This window comes from Paroedura picta, chromosome 10 (genome assembly GCF_049243985.1).
Source record: "Paroedura picta isolate Pp20150507F chromosome 10, Ppicta_v3.0, whole genome shotgun sequence".
Taxonomy (NCBI): domain Eukaryota; kingdom Metazoa; phylum Chordata; class Lepidosauria; order Squamata; family Gekkonidae; genus Paroedura; species Paroedura picta.
The window spans coordinates 46,936,136-46,953,456 of NC_135378.1; the positions used below are offsets into that span (position 1 = coordinate 46,936,136).

A 17,321-nucleotide genomic window follows, 5' to 3' on the forward strand; every position below is an offset into this window, starting at 1 on the left:
TGACCCTGCGCGAGGCGCTTCGCGCCTCCCGCAGCGTCAGACCGGCAAGGAGGGAATCCCCAGCAGCCGCGCTTCGCGCGACTGCTGGGGGTTGCCTCGGGCGGCGGTCTGACGCTGCGCGAGGCGCTTCGCGCCTCCCGCAGCGTCAGACCGGCAAGGAGGGAATCCCCAGCAGCCGCGCTTCGCGCGACTGCTGGGGGTTCCCTCGGGCGGCGGTCTGACGCTGCGCGAGGCGCTTCGCGCCTCCCGCAGCGTCAGACCGGGAGCAACTGCGAGCCGCGCTGCGCGCGGCTCGCAGTTGCTCAGCCTGGGAATCGGAGGGACCCTCCGATTGTCTGTCGTGAGGAAGGGTCCAACCCGGACCCTTCCTCATCACGGACAAAGCCCACCTCTAGGGGGCTTAACGAATTATATAGTCCGTGGCGCCCGTGGCGCCACGGGCTGTTTAAAGATGACAGGAGTACAAACAATAGGCCCTTACCTAAGGACCATGAGAAATAAAAGACATTTCAAAGATTTAGCTACCATGTCCATTTCTGGAGATCTCCAGGGGAAACCTAGAGATTCCCATATCTCTCAGTTCCAAGCCTTGAAGAGGCTTTCTCTGTCCATGGGTAAACAGACCAACAGGCTCCCTTTCCTTGGGACAAGATTTATGACTTGCGAGCAGTTCTTTCAGGAGGGCAATTAGCACATCAAAAAGGATTCACTTCAAAGGCCAAATACCAATGAGTACTAGAATGTGTTGATGGCCATAAGGCACAGGAAATACCTCAGGAGCACATACCAGATTCAGATAACAGTTTAAGCAAACAGCAAATTCAGATGAGAATTTCTCTGGGGAAATTCAGTTAGACTCAGGCACAAACACCATTGATCATCTGAATTCCAGGAGGGAGCTGGGGAAGTTGGCATGGCACATGATACAGATACTGTCGGTTCTAGATCAAATGAAGCCTGACATCTCATCTCACTAGAAGATAGAATGACTAAACTGAGGCTATCATACTTTGGTCCCATCATGAGAAGACAAGATTAATTGGGAAAGACAATAACACTACAAAAAATTGAAAGGTGCTAGAAAAGATGAATCCCAACATGAGTCGAGGAAGTAAGGATCTGAGTTTCCAAGATCTGAGCAAGGCTGATAATAGAGTTAATTAGTTCATAGTATTACTATGTCAGATCTAATGGCACTTTACATAGAATAGTAGATTTCTTGTAGTTGCTTTTCTATGTGCTAACAAATCTGAACAAGTCAAAGACAATCGTATTCAGGTCACAGCTTCCTTTTCCCACATCAGAAAGCACTGTGTCCACTTTCCCCTGTAATTTGCCCACTGCCTTCTTTAGCCTCCATAACCTGCTCTGAAAAAGCCAACGTCATTCCACCTAGATTACATCCCTCTAGAATATTGGTCTTTCCAATCAATATTACCCATGTCTTTAGGTTTTCAGTGAGGAGAAAAGTTGGGTATAAATGAAGTCAATAAATACTGTTGACTCCACCTCATTCCTCCATGTTGTTGCTGAGGAACCTTCGCCCCCCAAGAGCAGCATTTCAGTTTACTCCGTGGGCTGCAGCATGAGGAAATTGGGGAAAAAAACATACAGCCATCTCCTTTTGAGACAGCAATGACTTACACCAGCAGTAAATGGTTTGGGTGTACAATTGTATATATACAATTTGATCCAATTTCTTCTGCATTCTTTCCTTTCTCTCTTGCTCTTCTGTATGTGGGTTTCACTCCTGTCAACCCTCCACCATATCACTAGACCCCAACCTATGTGTGCAAAGTTGTGCACATGTGCAAAGAGCTGCAGATATATATTGCTGTGCAGGGCCGGATTTTCCTATAGGCTAACTAGGCTTCAACCTAGGGCCTCAAGATCAAGAGGGGCCTATATTCCACATTTTTATAAAGGTTAGTACCAATCACAACATGTTTCATTTAACATATGGATATATATCACAGTAATGATGTATTTTATTATCTCTCATGTAATTTACAAACTTAAAAATGGGAGGTGAAAGGGCCACATAGGTGGAATAGCCTAGGACGTCTTTTCATGTAAATCTGGCCTTGTTGCTGTGTATGAGATAATGGAACCATCCCCTGAAATTATGAGCAGTAGCACTAAAAGTAACTACATCTCACTTTCATTCTTGCATGCAGCCCTAGAATATTTGTTGTGGTCTTTTTCCATATGAAAAGTGTGCACAGCATCAGATGATCTGAGTATTAAAATTTAATTAATAGGAATACAGTGGGAGTGAATAATCTAAAGAGATGGGAGTAAGTGATCCATTTTAATTAAAGGGATTTAATTAGAAGGTTTTACAGTTAATGCAGAGATACATTCTATATCACACAATAGCTTTGTTTTACTGTATAAATCCCAGATGATGTAACAGCAGAGTCATAAATGATTAAATGTAAGCCTCTGATTGCCATTCACTCAGGAAATGTATTTTTCCCTGTTGCTAATTATGTATTGATCTTTATTCTTCCCATTTTAGTTATAGAAAAACACTGTACAATGTTATAGTAAAATCACCTATAAAACCAATAGAAAGCCAATATTTCCTTTATTTTCATTGGATTTGATCCAAAGTGAAATTCTGGAGCACAATTATTTTGACCAGGCATAGCAGAGGAACTTGGACAGAAATCTGGAAATATAGTCCTCACAGTCCCCAACATTTGCCAAATGTGGGGATGAATAAAACAGGACTAAAATGTTGAACAGGGCTAAAATGCTGAATTACAGAAAGAATGACTCTAAACAGCCTTTCTCAACTTTTTTAGCATTGAAAAATCCCTGAAACAGGGATTCTTCAAGAAACCCCAGAAGGGTGCAATCATGCAGAATAAGGTTGGGAAGCATAACTATGTTCATGCCCACATGGAGCCACTCCCCTTTCCACTCCCTCCAGGCCCATCATTGGCCATTGTGGGGAAGGAAGGTGGGACAACATGACCATATAACTTGCAGAGATGCAAGTTATTACAACACTCAAAACAATGGAATCCCCAGGACTCAACAGGAATATAGGTTACTCATCTCACTACATGTGCTAACCTTGTTCAACTCTTATATCTATGTTCCTTACAATCCCCTCTTCATTTCATTTCATCTGAGACAATGGGACTGTAATGTGATATAAGTATGTATGTAATATAATTTACCATCAAATTCTCTGGTCTTTGGACAGGAGAACAAACACAGCAGGACTTGTCACTTGTGAAACTGCTTCCATGATTGGGTGGAGACGGATGGGGTCTCTTTTAATTACTTCTTTCCACAACTGACAAAGTGTCTGCCATTAATCACTAATCTTATGTCAGGAATCAGGCTGACTCCAGCCTATAGAGTCCATGATAAAGGCACATCCAAGATCCAACTGTCAGTTGAAATCCAAAGAGACCTTTATTGAACAGAGTCTACAGAAATGTTAAAGTGAGCCGAGATCTTCCTAAGCAAAGATCTTGATAGTAACAGGGAACAGTACTCAGGTCAGAATAGATATAGGGTTCTCTCAATAGGGGAGGGGTACAAAGGCATTTTGGCGGGAGACCAAGAGGGCACCAAAGGTGCTAAGGTTCACAGTTACAGCCTTGTTGAGACTAGGCTGTCTATGCAAGGTCACAAGAGTAGATTGATAAAGCAATGGAAGAAAAAAGCTGAGAAGTCTTGGAGCCTGAGGACAGATTTACAGGTTTACAACCCCCGACCTTGCCAGGCTTTAGGAAACAAAACTAAGCAGGCATGAATCAAGGTTCATGACATCTTAACATTTTTTATTCCCCCTGTTTTTTTTTTTTTGGTGAGCAACAATTGAATCCAAAGTACTGATTTGTTATTCTAGCAAGGGATTATCCAATCTTCATTGTCATGCTGCATATTTGTGGATGTCTTATTGATGTTGTTTACTAATGTATTACTGATTTACTCTCTCCTTATATCTGTACTCTTATGGTGGTTGTTCCATTTTGTTTGAGAAAATATACATGCACACGAAAGCTCACACCTTGAATAAAACTTTGTTGGTCTTAAAGGTTCCATTGGACTAAGTGGATTACTTACTATAGTGTTCCCTATAAACTGTGTGAGCAGTCACAATATGGAGCCATGCAGGAACTTGTATGGGCTATTACCCATTTTAAGATTACAGCAGTTATATTCAGTTTAGGATGTGAACTGCTTCACTCAGTGTATATGGGGGACAAACACTACCATGAGCCGCATTTCTTCCTTCTTCTTGTGTTTCTGACATCTGTGTAATTCTCATTTATTTACAAGTGTTTTTGTGGCAGGGGGAAGGCATGCCGATTGGAGTAGAAAAGTTGCCCCCTCGCTTTGATTTTAAAGTACACTTTTATTGATCTTAATATATAGTGCTTTTATGTTATCTTTGTGCACCTTGAGCACCTTGGGCTGAAGGGCTAGGCAAACAAAGCCATCAGCAAATGCATGCACTCACCCTTCTCATAATATTGTTGTGTTCCATAAATTCTATAGCAGAGCTAAAGGTCATATGCCAATAAGCAAGCAGGTAAAATATAGCATTACTCTTTTGTTGTGCCATTAAGTACGGCTGTGGGATTGTTCACACTGATGATTTTGAAATGGGTTCATATTTTTAACAATTTGCATTCTATTTGATTTATGATGCTTTTGTCTCTTCAGTCCCACCTGTCATAAGAGTCTTTCCAGAAAGCCAGGCCCGAGAACCTGGGGTCACTGCAAGCCTTCGATGCCATGCTGAAGGTATTCCCAACCCACAGCTTGGCTGGTTGAAGAATGGAATTGATATTACTCCAAAGTTGTCCAAACAGTTAACTCTTCAAGGTAAAGAAACATATTTTAGAATTTTCTAAAGGCATAGTATGTCTTTTTATCTGTACTATGGAGACTTCAGAGAGCATGTGAACTTGTAAACTGGTATAATTTATTTATCATGCCTTCAGGCAGAGCCTTAAGCAACGTGTGATGTGTTAGCTCCACCACCTTGAAAATAAAGCTGGCAGTGTCGTTGTCTACAAAAAATCAGAGTCCAGTAGCACCTTTAAGACCAACAAAGATTTATTCAAGGCGTGAGCTTTCGAGTTCAAGCACTTTTCGTCAGACTGTGATTTTCTTACATGACAGGGTCTTACATGACAGGGTCATGTAAGAAGTTCACAGTCTGAGGAAAAGTGCTTGCACTCGAAAGCTCACGCCTTGAATAAATCTTTGTTGATCTTAAAGGTGCTACTGGACTCTGGTTTTATTGTGCTCCTTCAGACCAACACGGCTACTCATTTGAATCGGTGTCTACGAAGTAATTATGATATAATCATTTTCCTTGTTTTCCTGGCAATAGCTCTCTCCAGTTCCCCTTATAATCCTGTATGCATATATACTCTCTTGTGGATTGACTCCATGTTGGAATTCTCCATTTAAAACAGTAAAAAATTGGGTGCTTTAAAAAATTGTACATGGTGACAGACAATAATTGAGCTTTTGCATAGAATTTTAGTACTTCCACAGCATTTCTTGTTGGTATTTGGCATGGAGAGGCCCAAAACTATGTGAAATTTAACAGGCACCATTTCATTTTCTGCCGCGGGGAAGCTATCGCCCAAAGAAATGCTCAGGGACTACTAGTCCCATGATTCTTCAGGGGCCGGGTGGCTGGAGAAGGCCTGGGAGGGAGAGGGTCTAGGCCTCTCCTTCCAGGTTCCTCTCGGGTGCCCATTTAGGGAAAGGGAAAAGAGGTGCGAGTCTCTTTCCCTCTTCCCTGCCGAGAGGTTGCCCACCCTCTCTCCCATTTATTCACAGTTTGTTAACAGTGAGAGTCATACAAAAAAAAAAGTTGAATTGCAATGTTTTAATAACAAGAACAAGAATAAGAAAGAATTGACAATGTTTGTTCAGTTGAATTATATGTCACAACTTGCGGGATTTGGGCATAAGGGAGGAACCATATGTGAGCAGGCCCAGCCTGCGTGCAGGCCTGCTATAGAAAGGGGGCCTCCATGAGGCCTATTATGCATGGCCACTGAAACGGCATCATGGAGAACGCGGAGGAGGAAGAAGCAAAGCAAACTGCATATGCATGGGATGGAACGCAACGGCGGCAAAACCCAGAGTATCCGATTATGCATGCAGCTACTCCGGACCGCTTCTGGTAGGGCCCTGGTCTCGGGAAGCTCCACTTTCTTCTGCATCTCGCTAACACAGCTTTTTGGTGGCATACATTGACTCTGCGCCCGATTGCCGCCTGCAGCATGCATAATTAGTGATTTTTGCCGCCGCCATTCCACCCCGAATGCAGACCTTCCGCTCCGTGCATAACAGGACTAAGAGGCTGTGGGTAGGCAGTGCCAGGCAGCCATCCCTCATGGAGGAGGAGCCTTGCCAGCAAAGCCCACATTTCTGGGTGGCTCGGGAACTCGGCAGAGGTTCACTCCTCAACGAGTTCTCAAAATGGGGTCACCTCCCTGACATCCAACAGGTCATTGGGGGCTCGGGGAGCCCGGCAGGATGCAGGAGGGCCCTGGGCATGCCTGTTGGAGTAATACTTGGCTACCTTGTGGCCGGTGGGCCACAAGAGGGCTGGTTTCTTCACCCCCATGCTCTCCAACGCTTGGTTATGTTTAATAAAGTTGTGGCCTATTTAAACACCAAAGAGCAGCTGTCTCCGTGTCTTTGTGACAACAGGTCACCTGCAAGGCAATAAAATGATAATTTAGAATCTCTTAGTAGCATTGTGGTATTTTAGAGATATTTCTCATAATATAATATCCTAAGCTGTAATTTATTTGGCTTTAGGGTTGTCAACTTGGTTTTAGGAAATTCTGGGAGCTTTGGGGGACAGTGTCTAGGTAGGTCAGAGGAGTTGTGATGATATAGAGCCTACCTTCTTAGCTGCGTTTTTTTTTTCCCAAGCAAACTTTTTTTTTCGTTTGGAGATCAGATGTAATTCCAAGACAACTCCAGGCCCTACCAGGATGCTGTCATTCTTACTCAGCTTGTGCATAATTTGATTGGGTTTCATTATGATCGCATACTTTTGGCCTTTTCTCTCCCCCCCCCCCATTCTGTACTCGTGTTATGGGGGCTCATTTTCACATGCAGGGCATGGACTGCATCCCAGAGTTTTGCTTGTGCTTGCCTGTGTCTCAAATGAGTCCCATAACAGCAGACTGAGAGGATCCAGCATATTGTGGCTCCAAATACACTGCATTTATTTAGAAGTGCATGTAATGTAAATTGTAAGAGACAGAATGGACTTACTTGGCTGATCTCACCAATGAATACATCCTCCCTTTTAATCAGTAATTTAGCCCACTTAAATATTTTATGGAGTCTTTTGCCACTCCTAGAAGATACTTTCCTAGCAGCAAGAGCAAATTATAGCCTTAAATATCTTTAGTAAAGTGTTAGAAAGGAGATGTACCTGAAACTGAGGACATTGGAAATTGGCCATGAAACCTAATGCATAAGTGTTGTTTTGCTATGAAGATCATAAGAGAAGATAAAGTGACACATTTCACCAACAACCAAATGTATGTGAACAAGTTTGGAATGCTCTAGTACACACTGCCAGAAAAACTAAACAGTTAAATGGGTTGGCTAAGTCAGATGCCTACACGTGTAATCTTTAAAGCACAATAATAAACCTAAAATAGTTATGCATTTCTTTTTCTGTGAGCAGCAAATGGCAGTGAAGTCCATATTAGCAATGTGCGTTATGAAGATACAGGGGCTTACACCTGCATTGCAAAGAATGAAGCAGGAGTGGATGAAGACATCTCTTCACTTTTTGTGGAAGATTCTGCTCGAAAGACCCGTATGTAGCATTTGTTATGTTATCTTACAGCTAAAGAAAAAACAGTACAGATAGCTGCTGTGGTGTGGGTAAATGGTAGTACATCAGTGTATAAGAAGCAATTTATCAACCTATACTATTTTGCATCCTAGCCTCATATGTCAAAATTGTGGTCTGCTTGGTCTTCTGAGTATTCTGCGTAAGAATCAACTTGTCATTTTTGCAGTAACTTACAAAGAATAGCAATTTACAAAACATTGGACTGACAGAAATAAATTATAGCTCTGTTGTTATGACTTGTTTTTTACCTCAAAGCATTCTCCCTTCCCTTCCTCTCTTTCTCCCTTTGCTATGCGCTCACACACACAGTTGTAGACTGTGTAGACAAGATTTGATGCAAGTACATTTAGGCTATTTGAAGGGATTTCAGTCTTAGTTCAGGTGTCCCACTCCTTTTCAGCCTGTGAGTATCTTGGAATCCTGCCACAGAATGGTGGGTGCAAATAAAAAAAAATGGCTGCTGCAGGAGGCAGAACCAACCACAAATTGGCTGCAATGAAAGGCGAAGTCAACCACAAAATGAGGTGATGAATAATGAATATCAGCCTTTTATGCATTATTAATAGTAAACCTTGAACATTTCAGGCAGAAGCTCTGTTTAACAAGATGTATTTTAAAATCAAAATGTTTACTATTATTATTAATAACAATAATAAAATTAATAATAATAATAATAATAATAATAAATTATTTTAACCCACCCTTCTGTTGTTCAGGGAGGCAACAACATTAATAAAACATCATATACAAATGAGGTTAAAAAGTTATTAATTGAAATGCCTCCAACTAATATTTCTAGACAGGGGTTTATGGCATCAGGAGCTGGTCATTCCATCTCCCAGTGGTGAGGTCATGATTTATTGGTAGTTGTTATTTTGAATCCCAACCATAAGCTGTGATGTGATGTTAGCTGGGAAGATTTTATTGGGGGTTTTACTGTGTTTTGATGTTTTTATGATGTAAACCGCCACAAGCCCACTTGGGGAGTGGCAGTCTATAAATCAAATAATAAATAAATAAAAATAAAATAAGCCTGTTGGGATGGCTCCATCTTACAGCCCCTGCAGAACTGATTAAGGTTCCACAGGATCCTGATCTCTGTTAGGGGATATTGCTCTGCCTTACACACAGTTTGCACAAGGTGCAAACAAGGTTCAAGGTGTATAAGGTGAAAATCCTTGTGTGGTAGTGGCACTTGATGCCAAAGCATCTGCAAAAAAATCTGTGCAGCCAGTCAGGTTGTCAGTTTCCAGTCAGAAGCCCTTCTGGTCAAAAGCCTCACCTGTGTCTGCCCACTTTCTAAAAACATTTGGGTACCTGGAAAGGTGTCATAATGTGGCATCCATGGAGATCCCATTTGGGACCCTTGTTCTAGGCTTTCAATTAAACATCTCCTGAACTACTGGAAAAACCATTAGGAATTATTAATACTTATTTTATAATCTTGGGATTCCATGATGATAGGAGAAATATCTACTTTTAAATAAACAGTACATTGAAATTTGATCCTATTCAATCTTATGGCTGGCTTCATTGTTAGGAATGTTTTCAAATATATTGTAAGGAAACCAGAAGCAAAGAAGTAAAAATAATGATATCTATGCATCAGCATAAATTGAGTTCCAGTGACATAAGTGGATTTATAAGTGAAATAAATTTGAAATTACCACAAAAATAATTAAATAACTTTGACTGATGTTCTGTCTGAAATATATGGTTTAAGAAATAATTCATTAGAGGTAAACAGTATAAATATATACTATTTCAGCTACAATGAACTATTCTTTGAACCATATATTTCCCAAATGGAACTCCAGTCAATATATATATATATATATATATATATATATATATATATATATATATATATATATATATATATATATATATATATATAATAAAATTATACTAAATGATGTTTAACCTTTTCTTCCTCATTATGTACATTTAAGCCCCAAAATTCTGATATCACTTTGAAATAGAGTAATCTTTAAACAGCCCGTGGCGCCACGGGCGCCACGGACTAAATAATTCGTTAAGCCCCCTAGAGGTGGGCTTTGTCCGTGATGAGGAAGGGTCCGGGTTGGAAGGGTCCGCGTCAGACCGCCGCCCGAGGGAACCCCCAGCAGTCGCGGGAAGCGCGGCTGCTGGGGGTTCCCTCCCTGCCGGACTCACGCGCCTTTCAAAACCCCTTTTTATAAAGGGGCTTTGAAACTAGTTATTATATAAAAGACAATAGAGATTTTTCTTGAAAATATCACAATGACTGATTATGTACGATGTTGGCACACACAACTCGGGGCTGGAAGATTTTGCTGTGCCTTGCAGTGGTGGCAGCAACAGGGATCATAAAGGGCACAGGGGCCCCACCACAGGATGGTGGATAGTGGAATGAGGGGTGTAAAAAATGTCCCATTCGGCTATGCAGCACTGCAAAGCCGAACATGGTGTTTTGTGTGTGGGGGGGGAGTAGGTGGGGGGAGTATGCATAGGTCTGGCCCACCTGGCTGTCTGATGGCCAACATAGCAAGAAAAGGAATGCAGAAAATTCAGTGTTCCCTTGCTGCGGGCCATCAGAGGCCCTAAAGTAGGCCAAGGGCCAGGAGAGTACCTGGACAGTGCTGGCATCATGCATAAGCAGGGATTAGCCCAACTGTCATGCAGGTGCCAGCTCACCCTTTCCTGCCCGTGCATAACCAGTCTACTTGTCCTAGGTTAAAATTTTTGTACCATGAAAAATCAGATTATGCATGATACATTTGCAAATAACAATAGCAGGGAGTAATAATAAATGTTTGAGGGCCCTGACTAGTTTAATTGAAACAGAAAAAGCCAGGACTCCTCTGGTGTATATCATAGTTCTCAGAAACAACAGAAAGAATAGTATTTTTTTTTCAGGTCACATGATTAAATGCTTCTAATCCAAAACAATATTTTTACATTGAAAATTTGACATCATTTAATAGAGTTCCACTAGTACAAATTAATATCATATTACAATTGGCTTTGGCTAATGGTTCTTGTAAATAACAAGAGCACTTTAAATTTAAGTTTTCTAGTTCTGTTGACAGCAGAGATAAATTCCAAGGTATTAGAACATTTCTGATATGATCTGAGTAAATTATTTGCCATTGGGCTAAGACTTCATTTATTATGTCCCCCTTTCTGCCACTCCTTTTCTTCCTTTCCTAAGGAAAAAAAAAAGAAACGTACTAGATTCACACCATCTTTGTCTCATGTGGTGCATGTGTATGGGAACAGGATGACTGATTACATTAATAGTATCTCCTGATGAATTAATTCTAAGAATAATTAATAATATAGGATGCTAGTCAATAATCACAAACACCATCTGATTGATGAGTAAAATACCACTTGATGTATTTAGTAACCTCCTCCAGATAGATATCATAGCTGCCATTTCTCTTCAAATGACAGTTGCTCTGTAACGTCTAGGCATGAAGTTGCAAGAGGATATACAAAATCTATATGGCACTAAGAGTTTCTGGTGAAGGCAATTATTATTATTGTTACACAATAGATATTGTTAATCTGCATACCTGCTATTAGGTAAAAATAGTTGACCAATTCCACCCAAACCCATATTCTCAAAAGTTCTGTAACAGGTCACCCTTGCAACGGTAATCTTAAACATTGGCACTTAAATAAAGTTGAAAGAGCCATCTGGGTGGTGCTGTCCAGGTCTCCCCTCTGCTGTCTGGGTCAGTTTGGGTCTGTCCAGGCCTAGGAATCCAGAGGCAGCTGGATTGGGCCGACCCGTGGAGCATCCTCATCCATCAGGTGAGCGCCATCTGCTTACCTAGCCTCCACAGCAGACGATTCCTCGCTGCTAAGGATACTGCTTTCCCACCTCGTGCCTTTTCCTGTTCCTCCACTGTGACCCCAACAACCAGTGATGGAGCCCTGGCAGCTCCTGAGCTGCGCCTCCGCCAGGGCGGGAAGAAGCCTCTACGATGCCTCGGAGCCCCTGGCTGCCCAGCCACTGCCTCGCTCCATCTCAATGCACCCTCCGCCGCCTTGCGCCACCAACCCTCAGCTCCCACTGCCGCTGCAGCCACAGCCCACCTCAGGAACCAAACCGTTATAGCTGCCCATGCCGCCGTCTGCCACCCGCCCATGATAGCGCGCATGGTACAGTGGAGGCCACCATGATCACATGTGGAGGCCGCCGTGATTGCACTCCACGTCCTGCTGCCCCCCACCTTCCACCACCAACCCTCAGCTCTTTCCACTGCTGCAGCCACAGCCTGCCTTAGGAGCCCGGCCTTTACAGCCAACCATGCTACCATTTGCCCACGGTGGCACGCACGGTACAGGCCAGGTAGCCATGATGCACATCGAGGCCACCATGATCACACTCCTCGCTCCACTGCCCTCCCCCCCAGCTCCTGCATTTCGGCCCGCTGTGACATGACCTGCCCGACGCCAGTGGATGCAGAGACGGCCTGTGCCTGCCACAACCTCTGCCGTACACACACCAACATGAGGAGCGGCTGCTGTCCGCAGCCTTCCACGCCACCACAAGAACACCTGCTTGGGAAGACGCCCTGCCTCCTCCGATCTCCTCCCTTTTTCCACTCTCTGCCCTACCTGCCTCCACCGCCATGACCTCGCCAAGGCTGCCACCAACTCCCAGGTGAGCCTCTACTGCTGCGTGCCCACCATCTACTCACCACCCCTCCAGTGGCCTGCATCTCACCCCCAGCCGCCCGGCCACTATCGCCCACTGTATTTTTCCTACAGCGGGCATTAAAGCTAGTCTATCCAATATCTTTATCACAGGATCTAGCCTTATAATTTATCCTTGAGTCCAAGAAAATAAGGCAGGTTAGAAATGCTTTAAAGGGAACTAAATAAAATTGTCATTTCCCCCCTTCCCCATTTTATCAGTCTGTGACACGTGGCAAGCTTGGTAGAAACCAGAAGCCCAGTTTCTTGCTTAGATCCTGGCAAAACATGCCTTTCCACTTCTTTCCCTTATTCAAATTGCTGAATGAATTGGTGAAAGTGACAGAACACAAGATCTTTTACATCATGTTTCTTAAAAATCTATTCCCTTGTGATTCAATGAGATATCCTTTGGCAAGATGTATAGACTGACAAGATATGTGCTAACAGACAAATCTCACTTGCACAAATAACCCTAATCTCTGTTTCTATCTCCTGAATGAGAATAATCCTGACCTATCCCTTCCAGTTTATTTTGGCTGAATAAACAACCATTACAAAGCATTTCCCCATTTTAAAGACAAATAAAGAGAGCTATGATTGTGTATGCAAATGATTACAATGAGAATAGAAAGTATTATTCTTTTAGAAAAGAATCCCAGAAACATGACCAGTGGAAATGAATTATCTGAGAAGAGGGACATGATTAGCTTATTTTTGTTTATTTGAAATAAACATTAAAACTGGATTTATAAGGTGTTCAACAAGTACATGCTATATGAAATCAGGCAAGTGGAACATTTTTTTACCCAAACCAAGCAAAGACAGAACAAAACACCAGAAAAAAATTACTTCAGTCCCTCAGTCCCTTTCTTCCCATCTATCAAGCTAATTTAGAACATCACCAGCCAGTACATGAGAACATAAATCACTTGTAAGGACCTCCCTACGGTTGGTCTTTTTTACTATAAAGTTCAGTCCCAGTAATTCTAACGTTTTTCTTGTAGCTGTGCTTGAGTTCATAAAAGAACCAAGTGGCTAGTTGTCATGAACATCACAATTGATTGATTTCTGGTGTTTTCTAGGTATCAAAACTGATGATGATGATGAAGAAGAAAAGGTGATTCTTATATGCCACTTTTCTCTACCAGAAGGAGTCTCGTAGATCCATTATGCATGGGCCAGAACGCCTGCGCTGGTGGTGGCAGGGCATTGGGGAAAATCCCCAATAATGCATACTGCCGGGCCAGGGAGGGCATGTCCCAGCCCATGCATTTCATTAACATGGGTTCTTCCTGAGTTCCAGGATTCCCAAGGGCACAGGTGAGGGCCAGGCCATGCATAATCCCCTGACCTACGGCGTCTCCTGACCTACATGCATAATCCCCTGACCTCTCACCTCTGCCGGCTCCGTGGAGCCAACAGGGGTGACCCCCCTACCGCCACCATGGTGGGAGAGCAGCATGCTGCTCCCCACCATCCTGCAGTGGGGGGGCCTGTCCCCACTTACCCCCCAGCCGCTGCCACAGCTTACCTGTACTCCCAGCACTTCCGGCCTTGCGTTGCATACGTGGGGCCATTCCGCCGGGACAGCTGGTGGAGCTCCACCCCCATGTGTACAGGGGGGACATCGGGGCTTTTTGCCCTGCTGCAATGGCACTGCGGAAGTGCAGAGTAGCTGCCACTGTACATAATGGGTCAAAGCAGCTTACATTCATCTTCCGTTTCCTCTCCTCTGTGGGGTTGGTGAGGCTGAGAGAGTCCTGATATTACTGCTTAGTCAGAACAGGTTTTCAGTGCTGTGGCAAGCCCAAGGTCACCCAGCTGGCTGCGTGTCGAGAAGGAGCAGGGAATCAAACCCGGATCACCAGATTAGAAGTTCATGCTCCTAACCAATACACCAAGCTAACTCTGTCATGGAACAAAAACATGATTTGTAAATCTGAAATGCTGTATCAGTTTCCATCATTAATTACTAGGACAGAGCTATTAAAAGTGCCAAGCATTGTAGCTATTTATCTAATACTACATTTAAAGCCCATTTTAATTGTAAATAAAATGGGTGCTAGATGGCTTCGCCCTCCCCCCCGACTCCCAAAGGCTTCTGCGTAGCCCTGGACGGCGTGGCGCAGGTCAGCGAGGCTGGCCGTGGCGTCCATGGGGCCGCAGAAGCCTTTCTCCTCCCCCCCGGACCACGGAAGGCTTCAGCGGGGCCGGGCCTGGATAGCTGGGAAGACGCCTACCTGTGTTCGGCGCTGGCGGCTCCTAGGCATCCGGGAGTTGCAGTGATGGTATTTCGCGGCTGGCTCTGAGGCGGGCAGCTACATGGTACGCCGCGGGGGTGGCAGTCCAGCTGCAGCAGTGGGAGCGGCGCGGGTATCGGTGTTTCAGCCGCAGCTCTGGCGGCGGTGTTCCAGCTGCATTGCAGGTGGCAGCCGGCCAGCCACGCCACGGGCAGTGGAGGGCAGGCGCGGCAGTGGCGGTGGAGTGCTTCAGCGGGGGTGTCTTCGGCGGCAGGCAGGCAGTGGTCAGGGCCTGGCCGCAGCGGTGGGCGCAAAGGTCGGAGACAGGCAGGGAATTGGGGAAGTGGCAAGCGGTAAGGTGTGGTGTGGGGGCGGGATGGGAAGTGGGCAGGCGGGGTCGTCTGCGGACGGACCCTCATGGTGGGTGTGGGAAGGGCGTGTGCCAAGACAGGCGGGGATGGAGGGTCGGGGTCGTTGCGCGAGGCAGGTGGGCGGTGGTGTGCGGGGAGGGGGGTAGGGTAGCGGCGAGTCCCGTCGGCATTCGAGGGCAGTCACTGGGCGGAGGGAAAGTCGTTTTCCCAGGGCCCAGCGGCGTGGGGCAAGGGTCCTCCCCAGCAGCCATCTGGCAAGGATGGCGGCTCGGGACAACTGTAGATTTGGTGGTGCGGCATTCGGGAGATGGGTCAAGTAGCCAATAGGGAGGCCACTTGGCCCTGGATTGCCACTCTGAGGAGCGAATCAGGAGCCGCATCGCAGCTCCTGATTCACTCCTCAGAGTTTTTATCCTGGACAGAGTTTTTATCCTGGACATAGCCCGCCCTAGCTCCTCCCCAACAGCCCTTACTCTTTATTTAATCCGCTCAGCAGGAGCAAATTAAAGATGTTCTCTGAATCAGAAGGTAGACATTCTAATGATGTTTTAAATATGTGATACAATCGTGCCAGTCCTTCAGCACTCTGAACTAATTCATGTTGATTTGAATAGGAAGCTTAAGCATGAGTTCTTTCCTATTGAAATGAAACAGGGAAAATTAAAAGCATTGAACTTTGGGTTGGTTCATTCTCATGTCTCGGGGAACAGTAATGTAACCTTTACACTCTCTTTCTTTTTTAACAAATGAATAATTCTGAATTCCTTGGTTCCATTTATGAATGCCTGGCCTGGCCTGAGGTACCTAGTAAACAATAAAATCCATGAATCAAGCATTAAACTGTGAATACTCAGCATCTCAGTGATCAAATCATGTGTTGTATATTCACTCCCTATTTTTCTAGCTGAGGAAGAGAAAAAAATTGGGAGGGGGGTGGTGGATAATCAGGATTCTCCAAGTGTCAAGATGGACACTGTTACCATGTTCCACTGTGTTTCAGCTGCTTGTCATTATGGTTGGCTGAAGCAGACATGGAAGAAATAACCATTCTATATCAAAGAGGCTGAGGCAAAAATCCCTCATGAGCCTGGCAGCAACTTTCCCCAACAGTGGGGTTTGTTTACTTATTTATCTTGCTTACAGCAACTAACTTACATGATTCTCAGTTGGATGAGAAGTAGCTGTATCACTCTTCCTGCTCTGCCAGCCCCAGATTGTCCAATTCCTGTTCCAATGTACCCTCTTGCACTGTACCACCGTCAGGACACCTTACTGTATCTTTGATCTGGCAGGAGATTTCTCCATGCTAGCTACACCTTCTTAGAGGGCCAACCGTGTCTGACTGGTTTCCCCAGCTCCTCTCCTCAGAATCACAGAATCATAGAGTTGGAAGGGGCAATACAGGCCATCTAGTCCAACCCCCTGCTCAATGCAGGATCAGTCCAAAGCATCCTAAAGCATCCAAGAAAAGTGTGTATCCAACCTTTGCTTGAAGACTGCCAGTGAGGGGGAGCTCACCACCTCCTTAGGCTGCCTATTCCACTGCTGAACTACTCTGACTGTGAACATTTTTTCCTGATATCTAGCCTATATCGTTGCACTTGTAGTTTAAACCCATTACTGTGTGTCCTCTCCTCTGCAGCCAACGGAAGCAGCATCCTGCCCTCCTCCAAGTGACAACCTTTCAAATACATAAAGAAAGCTATCATGTCCCTTCTCAACCTCCTTTTCTCCAGGCTGAACATTCCCAAGTCCCTCAATCTATCTTCATAGGGCTTGATCCCTTGGCCCCTGATCATCCTTGTCGCTCTCCTCTGTACTCTTTCAATTTTATCGATGTCCTTCTTGAAGTGAGGCCTCCAGAACTGCACACAGTACTCCAGGTGTGGTCTGACCAATGCCGTATACAATGGGACTATGACATCTTGTGATTTTGATGTGATGCCCGTGTTGATACAGCCCAAAATGGCATTTTTCTTTTTTACTGCTGCATCACACTGCCTGTTCATGTTTAGCTTACAATCCACAAGTACCCCAAGGTCTCATTCACACACAGTGTTATCTAGAAGTGTATCCCCTATCCAGTAGGCATGCTTTTCATTTTTCTGACCCAGATGCAGAACTTTACACTTATCTTTA

At 44.4% G+C, this 17,321-nt stretch overlaps 1 protein-coding gene across 3 annotated transcripts in view; it reads left to right on the plus strand.

The window, feature by feature from the left end:
* FSTL5 (follistatin like 5) overlaps positions 1-17,321 on the plus strand; it is a 437,209-nt gene that overhangs the window by 360,685 nt on the left and 59,203 nt on the right. For all 3 annotated transcript variants that reach the window (XM_077299983.1, XM_077299982.1, XM_077299984.1), the window contains exons 9-10: positions 4,693-4,854; positions 7,706-7,840. In XM_077299983.1, the coding sequence (XP_077156098.1) occupies positions 4,693-4,854; positions 7,706-7,840 (297 nt within the window). The remainder of the gene's footprint in view (positions 1-4,692; positions 4,855-7,705; positions 7,841-17,321) is intronic.